The 12,643-nt window shown below is 42.1% G+C and overlaps 1 protein-coding gene across 1 annotated transcript in view; it reads left to right on the forward strand.

The window, feature by feature from the left end:
• LOC140223909 (dynein beta chain, ciliary-like) overlaps window positions 1-6,883 on the forward strand; it is a 99,530-nt gene extending 92,647 nt beyond the window's left edge. Inside the window, exon 6 of the mRNA XM_072296413.1 lies at window positions 6,604-6,883. Within this exon, the coding sequence (XP_072152514.1) occupies window positions 6,604-6,786 (183 nt within the window). The 3' untranslated portion in view covers window positions 6,787-6,883. The remainder of the gene's footprint in view (window positions 1-6,603) is intronic.
• The last annotated feature ends 5,760 nt before the right edge of the window (window positions 6,884-12,643 follow it).

Consider the following 12,643-nt stretch of genomic DNA (forward strand, 5'->3'; position numbering starts at 1 on the left):
CCGATATAATGTGATCTATAGTTTCCTCGTGCTGATGGCAAATTCTGCACTTACTAATTCGGGCTCTGCCGTGTATTTTCCGATCTCGGTACCTAGTGCTAAGAGCCTGGTCTTGGGCTGCAGCAATTAGGCTTTCGGTTTCTCCTTTTAATGCTCCTTTGCTCAGCCACATGGTTGAAAGAGTGCTTTCGACCTCTCCTCCATCTTAGAGATAACCCTACTCGCTAGGACGCCAGAGAGAGTAAGTTAGGCCAACTAGTCACCCCCACCCACTTGCTCCGGTACCTCGGGGTCGCCAGCCCCTTTGGGGGCCTCCCGTACAGCACAATGTGCTGCCCGTGAGGGCTTATTATTATTATGTTCTCGTATCTCAATTCACAGCTCGAGGCCGGTAGATATTTAGTTCTCCCCCGGCAACTCAAAGCAAAGGAGAGTCCTTGAATTTAAAATTGAAGTAAAAATTTAAAATTGGGATTAAAACCTTAAAATTGGAGGACAAAATTTAATATTGGGACTAAAACTTTAACATTGGAGTAAAAAAAAAAAAAAAAACTTAAAATTGGGGTTAAAACTTTAAAAATTGGAGTTAAAAGTTTAAAATTGGAGTAGAAATTTAAAGTTGAAGTTTAAAATGCAGGTTAATCTTTCGGTTGGCGGTAACTATCCATCACCCAGAACTCACCTCACAAACCTGCAGCTCCCTAGCAAAGCTGCTTTCTGTAATTGCTGACACAGCTTCTCTCTAAGGTTGAACTTCCTAAGACTATCAAACAACTTCACAGGAATCTCCCCCGTTGCTCCAATAATAATTGGCACAATTATTACTTTGTCCAATTTCCAGAGGCACTTGATTTCGTCTGCCAAAGGCATGTGCTTGCTTATCTTCTCAGCATAAGCGCTCTGGATATTAACTGCCGACGGCACAGCGACATCGATTATAAAAGCAATTTTGGCATCCTTCATCGTGAGCACTATGTCTGGGATGTTATTAGGAATGGTTCTATGGGTGCGAATCTTCCTGTTCCAATAGAGGCGGCATATATCATTTTCTTTCACCTAAGGAGGTTCGAACTCATAGTAAGGTTTCATGTCCGTTTCGTTGAGGTGTTCTTTAGCCAGCTCTTGATAAAGTATCTTTGCCACAGAATTATGCCGCTCAAGGTATTGCTTTGGTGCCAAGTTGGAACATCCAGCTAATAAATGGTCGAGGGTTTCCTCTTTCGCTCCGCAAATACGACACATGACGTTGTCGACCCATATTTCATTATCCGCTTTTGATATGATTTTGTCGGAACTACTTGATCGTGAATGGCAGCGATGAACCCTTCTGTTTCAACGAATAAACCTCCCGAGTGCAACCATGATTGCGAAGCTTTAGCATCTATGTCTGCGTCTTCATGGAGTCTTTTAATGTACCGTCCATGAAGAGGCTTAGCCTTCCACTGCCCGATCGTTTGTTCTGTGGTTGGGAGCGTTTCTACTGGATTGAAGGTATGATCATTCAAATTCAGAGGCGTGATATTTTTATCCGCACGCGCGATGGCCTGATGCAACTTGCTTTCTTTGGCTTTGTCAAGAAAGTACTTCCTCAGATTTTGAACTTGCTGATGATGTCTGCGCATCGCACTTGGGATCCCCCTGCCCCCTTCCGCTCGCGGCAAGTGGAACCTTTCAACACAGCTTCTAGGGTGATGGGCACGATACTTCCGGAATTCCCTCCTCGTTGCAATGTCCAGGGCGTTGAGCTCAGTTTTGGACCAATTGAGAATGCCAAATGTGTAGGTCAGCAGTGAGGTAGCATACGTATTGATCGTGAGCGCTGTATTACGTGCGGACAATTCAGATTTTAGTATTGACCTGAGTCTTCGCTTATAATCATCAGAAACTTGTTGTTTTGCATGTTTATGCTGGATTCCTCTCGCTTGCATGTACCCCAGGTACTCATACTGATCTTTCTCAAGCATACCTCCTATTTTCCCTTCTTGTCCCGCAGGTTCATAACCTTCGTGAGCTGACCAAACACCTTTGACTATGCTGCTTGTTTTACACTTATCGAGCCCGAACTTCATCTGGATGTCGCTACTGAATTCTCCTACTATATTTAACATCGAGTGAAGGTTCTCTTTCTGACTGGAGAACAATTTCAAATCATCCATGTACCACAAGTGTGATATATTGCAATCAGATAGAATCATTCTGTGACACACACAATCTTTCATGTGAAACACAGACAGCACACATCATCACCAAAATTACTCCGTAGGTATACACCAAGCAAAATTAGACGACTACTTAGGTACTTACATACTATGAATCATCGAAGCAAACACTAGAACTGACACTTAGGTAGATCTTTATTAAAAACTAATACGTTTGTTGTTAATGAACTTAGAACCCCTGCGGATTCCATCTTTCACGGTCCTTTTTTACGAGGTACTGAACACAAATAAATTAATACTGCACGAACATGATTAATTTAATGATGAATGATTGCGCAAAAGCGCATTTGTTTATCACGGTTCAGACATAAAATAATGTTCCAGATTTGGTGTTGTTGTTTCACACACGGGGATACGAGCTAAGGAAGTGGTGCTCTCAGCGAGCGGGTGGTGAACCATTGCCAGCGGGGAGATTCGACTGCCAATTTTAAAACTTGGGAACGATGCTCGGCAATACCCATTTTACTTTAAGACTATTTAAACATCGAATAGTGATTGTACCCATTGAAGTAGATTTTTGATAGCTTTTTACCGTGTTTAAGGAAATATTATAATATATAATCGTACCTAAATTATGATGTCGATGAATCCAATAGATCCTAATGAATTATAGAAAACCTAAGATTTTTGAGTATCCCCGCGCCGTCATTACTAGGAGGTATCATTAATCAATTATTTAATTGAAGATGCCTCATAACATCGACACGTCGATTCTGAATTTATGAATTCATCACACATCGCGAAGAGATTTGCAATAAAGTTTAGTGGTTTGAATAAAAATATCATAACTATTATCGTTCGATCAAAATTTCAATCGAACTTAATGGTTTTTTGAAATTGGCAGTATTTTTCTAAATAGGTAACCCAGTAAAAGTGCTTATGCCGGCGTGGAGCGCCGGCTTTAACGAGAAGGTCTTGTGTGATACTCTTAAATTAAATAATTGATTAATGATACCTCCTAGTGAAGACGGCGCCGGTGATCCTAAAAATCGTAGGTTTTCTACGATTCATTAGAATCTATTGGATTGTAGAATTGGTATCCTCGTGCCCATATGCCGGCGCGAAGCGCCGGTACGCGTTGCGCCGGCATAAATTGGCCGTAGGTAAATTTTTTTAAGTACTTGATGCCGACGCATTGTTTATTTAAGGCAGGCGCAAAAAAATCCGCAACAAATTGTAATTCATTTTCTGATATTTCTTGAATAGCTCAAACAATGGAAAATGCCATAACTATATTACTCCTACAAACAAGTGGTAAAAAGTAGAAGAAAAGTGAAAAGTAAAGAGAACGAGGCAAAAGAGAGAGGAAAAAGAGGGGAAGGGGGGAGGAAGAACAGGGGGAGTAATGGTGAAGAGTAGGAGGGTGGCTCCCATACATTCAGTATTTCAGTACCTACCTAAACATAGGTACAAAATTATTTGCCTGAAGCATCGTCATTCCTGCTGCGGAGGGAGCAAAATACTTCAAGTAAAGTGGAGAAGGCAGGAGGGGATAAAACAGGGGTAAGGGGGGCTCTTACCCCTGTAAGGGAGAAGTAAGTTGGGTCAAAGTTTATCAATCGTAAAGAAAGAAAAATAATCCCCCACATAATGTGACCCCGTCACACCTGCCTTAGTTCAGGAAGAAGCACTTGAGAGGAAGTGTTTGGTTTGCGGAGGAGATGGTAAAAAGGGGAAAAGGTCGGGAGGACATTAAAATTGGTAAAATGTGAAGAGGAAGAAAAATTCCCAACAGGAAATAACATCATGACCGCGGCGCGGAGAGAAGAAAACAAAGTAAAGTCAGTAGGATACGCTAACGGTCATGATAGTATGAATAAAGCCCCCCCTCCCCGCCGCCCTCCCCCCCCTCCCCGCTGCCCTCCCCCCCCCCCCGAAAAACCATTTGGGGCTTTGTGAAGGATGTGGAAAAATACTACAGGAATAGCTGAACAAATCACCGCAAACCGCGCTTCAATATTTAGATCTGATACCTCGTAACACCCGGAGTTCGACATTAAAACACCTGCAAAAATGGGTGAAAATCGGGGACTGTCTCCCCCCATAACTCGAAAACGGTGCGTATACTCAACCTGAAATTGTAGTTTGTGTAAAGGGTCACCCTAAGGATGAAAAAAAACCTCACATCGACCCCAATTTCGAGGGCCCAAAAATAGGCCACTATTTGCATGGCTCTTTTGAAAGAAAGTGAACAGATAGATTCTGAGATTTCGCTGTACACAGATTTGGGGCACGCTTGACGGATAGACACACTTTTTTTCAAGTATGGTTATTTTGACTCCTGGGATCTGAAGATGTCTAGAAATGATTAAATTTCATTTTTTTTGTCGGAGGATGACAATGTAAAAATATTTTTATAAAAAATAAAAAAAATAAATAAATGAACAATTTACGAATGTCTAAATGCTGAGAAAACACCAAGATCAGACATGTCATCACGAGACGCTTATCGTCAGATTTAAATCGATGTGAGGATATGAAGTTCCTTTTAATTTCCTGCACTGCAAGAAATTTTCTGCCAAAGTCAAAAGACAGCCTTTCTTGTCTACCAGAAATTTGACCTCATCATTTGCTCAAATCAGGGCTTATCCATTAAAATAAATGATGACGTTAGTAGTTTTAATTAATTTTTTGAACGGGAAAAATTGAAATATTTCTTAAATCTACACGCTTCGTACCCGTTAGCTACAATTCTTAAAACTGACCTACCTCCTCTTCTTTATTTTTTGATCGGTTGTTTTCAGCCAAACGAAATTTTTACACTGTTCTTAGGACGGAAGTAACTGCTTTTGGGCATACTCAAGATGTCAGAGGCGGCTCCCTCAGGCCGTTGGGCGGACCCAAACCCAAAACTTTTGGATGGCTATTGCAAGAAGAAAAAAAAAAAGAAAATTTATGGGCACAAATGGAACCCTTTACGATATTCTTCGCCGAGATATTTGCAATCAAAATTTAAAATTGCCCTGTTTTCAAAAAAATTTTGTGCGCTAATTGCAAATTCCTAATGAATTAAACTTGTGATTCTAATGGTCAACATAGCAAAACTTTCAAGAAAAATTGCAAATTTTGACATAGAAGGTCGCAGACCGACCCCTGCCGCGGCTATCCTGCAGGCAGCTTCTCCCCCTCCCTTCTCCCACGTAACATTAGAATCACAAGTAAGTATGGTTCCCTAGGATTTTTCAATTTGCGCACACGATTAACTGAAAACAGACCTATTTCAAACATTGATCGCCAATAGGTATCTTGGCGAAAAATATCATGGACCTCCATTTATGCCTTTTTTATCCTCTTTTTGAGATCGCCACTAGAAATGGGGATTGCCACTCCGCTGTCGAGCTAATACACTCTTTCATTTTCTTATCGGGGCATCGTGTGAATTAGAGGAATTTTCATTTTTACAAACATTTTCAAAAGGTTTGCCAAAAGCCGAAATCCTCTTTTGCCCTTTTTAAAGAGGAAAGTTCTTTAGGAACGCTTGTTGTCTGGCGTTGTCGCCAAGTTGCACGGAAAAAACGTGCTTAGCGGTTTTCGCAGTGGCACACCGATTGTGATGAAGAATGGATGGACATTAAAACTACGAGAGGTCTCCTTGATATTGAACTCCATGCTCAAGCGAAGAAGTGAAATGTTCAGCGATGAACGTGGAGTCTAAGATCTTGGACGTGATGAGCAGGCAAGTTTACCAAGGGTGAGCATGCAGTCCAATATCTTAGCCGCGATGCTACATAATTGTTGAATCCCCAAGAGTAAAAGCTTCCACCGGTCGTGAGGAGGCCAGTTAAGGGTCTTTTGTATCTGGAATTTATTAAGGAACGTTTTTCGCGGATTGCAATATTAACCAATCAGAGACCAGGATTCAGAGTTAACCGGTGGTTAAAGTATTTGACCGGAAGTTAAAGTATCTGTCTAATAACTTCCAATTTGACCCGCTGTCAAGCTTTTGACCAGGGTAGTTTGCGGTTACAAGAGGTGATGAAGGGTGTTGAGGTTACTTTTATGTTCATCCCTTTGTCAAATGTAACCAGCAGCTTGACCAGAGGTAATAAAATCGGTCCTAAAGATTAACGTGCCAGACTTTTTTCTGACCGAATTTTCCCCCCAGTCGTGCATTTTTTGCATTTTTCTTTCACTATTGACTCTTTATAAGTTTAAAAAACGACGACTCACGGAAAATAAATTTCCTAATATTCTTACGTCTTTTCCTTTGAAAAACAGGGAGTATTATACAGACATTATACTTCTCACGCATACGGGCACTTGCGTGAAAAATTAAAGGATAAATACCGACAACATTGTACAAGATTTCATTTCATTGTCATTTCATCGTCATTGTCATCCGTGTGGAAATTGATGCGTAAGTGACATTATGTTTCTGTCTCAGCTAATGTATGTTGTGGGGACACTTATGGAGCGGCCAATCATATTTGATGAAATCATACCGAAGTGCACACTCGCTATAGATATGCTCAGTGAAGAACTGGATGATTGTCTTGTAAGTTCTGACAGTTTTTATTTGAAAATCCCTCTGAAAATACCTGCACGAGAGGAATCTTCCCACAAATAAAAGTTGTCGATTTTTCCTTCACAAAAATTAGTTAGGCCGTAAATGTTTTCCCGTGGAGCCGTAAGTGATAGAAGTATGTACTCTGTCTTTAAAACCTTAGTATTATTAAGAATTTAAAAAAAAGAAGCCTCAATTAACAAATAAGAATGAAATAATGAGAAACAGAAAGGGCAAGCCAAGTATAAAGGGTATATATTAGGGGATACAGAGGACGGAAGCTAGAAGCAGCAGCGTGGCAAGAGCTCTTGAGAGCAAGCGACTGAACTGATTGCAGTTAGCAGCGGAGTGATTCCTGCTATCGCGCCGGCCCGTCTCCCTTCCACTGAACCTCTCTCGGCTGGCGCGAGTGTGATTGATCCGCGGACTTCATGCGATAGTTCCACACTTACGGACGCCCCTCCCCCATCCCCCCAATTACGCTGGTATTCGTTTTCCTCCCTCCAGCCCATCGACCGTCTCACTCTCCTCCCTCTATGTTAACTCCATAACTTTCATAATGTTTCTGCAAGGAGGAGGGGCCCAGGCGCCAAAATGGCGGCAAAAATGACTGACGCTGCGGGCCAAAATTTGAAATAGTATAAATACATCCATCCAGATAAGTAAAAATTCCCATGTATCTTCGGTCGTTGAATTCAAAGATGTCGTTTAGAATTATATCTGACCTCTTGGCGAGCCCAAAATCCAAAATGGTGCCCAAATGTTGCTTTTTATAAAAGGATGGAGGATGGAGGGACATAAGTCTTCATAATGGCGTGTTGGGTGTCTTTTCCTAGGTTTACTGTGTCAAAAAATCAAAATTCGAGACTGAAGGATCTTTTCCTTCTCCATAACAATGAAAATAGCGGAAATAAGATATGACTAAAAATTGAAATACACGGTGTACGGCAAGACAAGTATCTTCTCTACAGGGTGATCCAAAAGTCCCTTCCACCCCCTCTAACTTTTTACCTAATTGAGGTAAAGATTTGAAACTTGGGGGATATTCCTAGGTCAAAGGGAGCTACTTTTTGGCCCCCTAAAATTTTCAGGGGGGCCCCCCTTGGGGGGGCAACGGCCCCCAACTTTTAATTTTCATACAGGAAGACCCCCTTTGTGATAGCTCGTTCGAAAGAGCATAAAAAAAGAAAACTTTTCGCGCAAACCCGAAGTCAATATCTTAAACCGTTTCAAAATGGCGGCCGGTTAAAGTTCAAAATGGCCGAAAATTCACACCGGTTATTTGTCAATGGATTTGCGCGAAAATCGATATGTGGGGGTATTTTGACACGAATTTGACGTTAGATTTTGAAAAAAACCGAAATTTCCAAAATGGCCGCCGGTTAAAGTTTAAAATGGCCGAAAATTGTCACCTCGGTTCTTTGCTGATGGATTTGCCTAAAACTTGGAATTTGAGAGTATTTTGGCATGAGATAAACAAATTTGAACTTAGATTTCTAAAAAAATCAATTTTTGGTCATTTTGAACTTTAACCGGCGGCCATTTTGGAAATGTCGGTTTTTTTGAAAATCTAACGTCAAATTCGTTTTTCTCGTGTCAAAATACCCCCACATCCCGATTTTTGCGCAAATCCATCAACAAATAACCGGTGTGAATTTTCGGCCATTTTGAACTTTAACCGGCCGCCATTTTGAAACGGTTTGAGATATTGACTTCGGGTTTGCGCGAAAAGTTTTCTTTTTTTATGCTCTTTCGAACGAGCTATCACAAAGGGGATCTTCCCATATGAAAATCAAAAGTTGGGGGCCGTTGCCCCCCCCCCCCCCCCCCTGTAACGAAGAATTTCATTCTCCGTTTTAAGTTTTTCCCCTTCTTTTGTAGACCAAAATAGAGACAAATGTGTCACGGCTTGGCGACACCGCGCCACGACGCCCGGTGACGGTACATCAGCTGTTTGAATAATGAAAAGAAATAGAATACTGTTTCTCTTTTTTTTTTCTCTCTCGAAGATAACTGCGAAATCAGGGTTTTCCGTAGATTTACCCAAAACGAAAAATTGTAAAAAATTCTAAACTACTATAAACTTCTGTAGGAAATTTTCCTACATCCATTTCTGTAAATTTTATATTTTAATTAATTTTTCTTGTAACAAAAATTTTGCAACGAATGTCGAGATCGTCTTTCAATACCTTCAAATCAATCTGATAGCCCTCTAAGCCAAACATTGTTCATCACCCTCTCCTTTCCGGAGGGTCACCTCTTCTCTCATCTTTCCTAAATCTTTCTCGACTTGAGGTGCACGTTAGTGAGTGGCATCTCGTCGAGCCCTCTGTCCATTCACTTTCCTCTTTTCTCTTCTTCTGTGCTGAGGTGCACGTTAGTGAGTAGCATCTCGCCCAGCTTCACTCCTCCTCTCCTCTTACATGTATCTTGTAATTTCAAGCCTTGAGGTGCACGTTAGTGAGTGGCATTTCGGCTTCCCTTTTCTTTCATTATATTGTAAATAATTACTATCATAATATTTTGAGTGTAGGATCCTCACAAACTTAGCTAACGAAAGGACATTTGGTTTTGTAAATAAACCAAGAAATTTGAGACATAAGATTTGGATCATTCTTCCCCTTTCAAACTCATCATTTTTAAATTGGCGCCCGAATCCAGGATCCCGGCGAGCTCATTCCGGCAACTACAGTAACGTTGGCTTATCTTATACCAGAGGACGTATGTGCCTCTGAAGAAACGGGATTTGCCTCGTTACACCCCCAAGGGGGGCCCCCCTGAAAATTTTAGGGGGGCCAAAAAGTAGCTCCTTTTGACCTAGGAATGTCCCCCAAGTTTCAAATCTTCACCTCAATTAGGTAAAAAGTTAGAGGGGGTGGAAGGGACTTTTGGATCACCCTGTATACAGGGTGTTTCAGACCACCCGTACCAGGCCTTTTTCTCGGTTGGTATACGTCGTATGAAGTCGGAGACCGCGGGGTTGAATAGAGAATTGACCCCAAGGAATCCGAATTTCGTGGTCCTGAAACCCCCCCTACCCCCCCTTGGGAGGTAAAGAGGGGGTCACGATGCTAAAAGTCACGGTTCCCGACCGAATTGCGGATGGATCGCAACAGAATTGAAAAGCACGGAAAATTTCACGTGGAATTGACCCCTTAAAATCCAAAATCGGACCATCCAAGGCCCAAATTTGATCCCCTAAAGAGGGGGACAGTCCCCCCCTCCATAATTTCTCTTTGGTCTCAAAATTGACGTAAATTCTCCAGAAAAAGACGGTTTCCCAGGTAATCGACCTCGAGAAATCCAAATTTCATGATCCCGAAGCTCCTCTAGCTCCCCTTGGGGGTTAAACGGGGGGGCCCAATTTTAAAAATCGGGGCTCCTTTCCGAAATGCAAATTAATTGCATCCAAATTGAGGAGCAGAACACATTTACATCTTATGTGACTCCTAAGAGTTCTAATTGACCCCCCTGAACGGCAGTAAGTAACCCCGTGAGGAAGGGGGCCTCGCCCCCCCAAAAATTTCTCAGGATTCCTCTTTGGTCGCAAAATTGACGTCGATTCTCCAGAAAAAGATGGTTTCTCATGTAATCGACCCCGAGGAGCTCAGGGAACATGAAATTTAGAGTCCTCGGGGTCGATTACATAGGAAACCGTCTTTTTCTGGAGAATCGACGTCAATTTTGCGACCAAAGAGGAATCCTGAGAAATTTTTGGCGGGGGCGAGGCCCCCTTCCTCACGGGGTTACTTACTGCCGTTCAGGGGGGTCAATTAGAACTCTTAGGAGTCACAAAGGATGTAAATGTGTTCTGCTCCTCAATTTGGATGCAATTAATTTGCATTTCGGAAAGGAGTCCCGATTTTTAAAATTGGGCCCCCCCCGTTTACCCCTTAAGGGGAGCTAGAGGAGCTTCGGGATCATGAAATTTGGATTTCTCGAGGTCGATTACCTGGGAAACCGTCTTTTTCTGGAGAATTTACGTCAATTTTTAGACCAAAGAGAAATTATGGAGTGGGGGACTGTCCCCCTCTTTAGGGGATCAAATTTGGGCCTTGGATGGTCCGATTTTGGATTTTAAGGGGTCAATTCCACGTGAAATTTCCCGTGCTTTTCAATTCTGATGCGATCCATCCGCAATTCGGTCGGGAACCGTGACTTTTAGCATCGTGACCCCCTCTTTACCTCCCAAGGGGGGGTAGGGGGGGTTTCAGGACCACGAAATTCGGATTCCTTGGGGTCAATTCCCTGTTCAACCCCGCGGTCTCCGACTTCGTACGACCTATACCAACCGAGAAAAAGGCCTGGTCCGGGTGGTCTGAAACACCCTGTATTATAAAATCATGTTTAAGACGCTAAGACGCCCGATGGACGGAGTAAGTAAGGTAAGTAAGACTTTCGATGGGCTGGAGTGAGGAAGACGAATACCAACGTAATTGGGAGGATGGGTGAGGGACGTCCGTAAGTGGGAAACTATCGCATGAAGTCCGCGGATCAATCACGCTCGCGCCAGCCGAGAAAGGTTCAGTGGAAGGGAGTCGGGCCGGCGCGGTAGCAGGTATCATTCCGCTGCTAACTGCAATCAGTTCAGTTGCTTGCTCTCAAGAACTCTTGCCACGCTGCCTCTAGCTTCCGTCCTCTGTATCCCCTTTTACCCTTTATACTTGGCTTGCCCTTTCTGTTTCTCATTATTTCATCCTTATTTGTTAATTGGGGTTTCTTTTTTTTAAAATTCTTAATAATACTAAGGTTTTAATTATTTGAGGTTTCGCTGGGGCATTTCCAACCCTCAGCGTCGGCCATTTTTGCCGCCATTTTGGGTTCTGGGGCCCGCCCCTCCCCCCCCCCCCCGCCCGTTGTGTCCGATAATGTAAATGTAAAATCATTTTCGGATTTTCCGACCCGAAAGACACATGAATGGACACCCTACTCGGCATTTTGAGGAACACATATCCCTTACCCTGATTTTTGCCCCAACTTAACCGCTATCTTGGATTTGGCATCTCAAAAAAGGTCAAGTTGAAGATGGAACAGCAGATTTGAACTCTACGACCAAAAACACATGGAAATCGACTTTTCAATCGGCCTTAAGGGTTGATGTATTCAATTTTATCCTCACGGGGATAATTTTAGCCACCATCTTGGATTGGGGTTGACTTTTCAAAAATTGAAAATGAAAACAGCGGAATTCTGTCTCTGGACGTCAAGGCGAAGAGATTAAGACAGAGTCCATATTTCTATCACTTACGGCTCCACAGGACCCTTAAAATGAACGTTTGCGCCCGGACTTTATTAAAGGTAGGTACCTAAAGCAAAATTTTGCAACAAATAACCTCTTGTGAGTCACTCTTAGCTATGAACCGGGCCATAGTCTTAGTGCATTCTCTGAGGAAAATATACCACTTAACATATATCAATAAATGCTAAGAGACTCAAAAATCTTTGTGGAAAGTCTTTTGCAATTGAATTTAATACAATTTTTATTTCGTTAACTACGATTGCAAGATTTTTACACCATTCAATTAGTAAATGCAAGAAGTAAACATTCAATCAAACCTATTCAACGCAAAAGAAAGGTAGACAATTTGGAGTAAAAAAGAGCCAAGGATGTCTTATTAGAGCAGGGAATTATTCATGAAGAATACCTCAAGATTTTAGGGCGATCATAGCTCATTAGATAGTTAGGAATAAGCTTATAACTGATTATGATGATAGATTTATATTCTGAAGGCGCGCTCTTCCAACACCACGTGTTGGCTTTACCTGATTGTTTAACTGTTTCTGCGCCTATCTTTTCAGATGGTGTCGTAATGGCATCGTTCAATAATTACGTTTCCATAATACAATAGATCATCACACCAGTTACGTTTCCCGGCATCGTGACTGGTCTTAGTTAATTTTTAAAATGTTTCTTGCCATC

Source organism: Bemisia tabaci, chromosome 2 (assembly GCF_918797505.1).
Source record: "Bemisia tabaci chromosome 2, PGI_BMITA_v3".
NCBI classification, from domain to species: Eukaryota; Metazoa; Arthropoda; class Insecta; order Hemiptera; family Aleyrodidae; genus Bemisia; species Bemisia tabaci.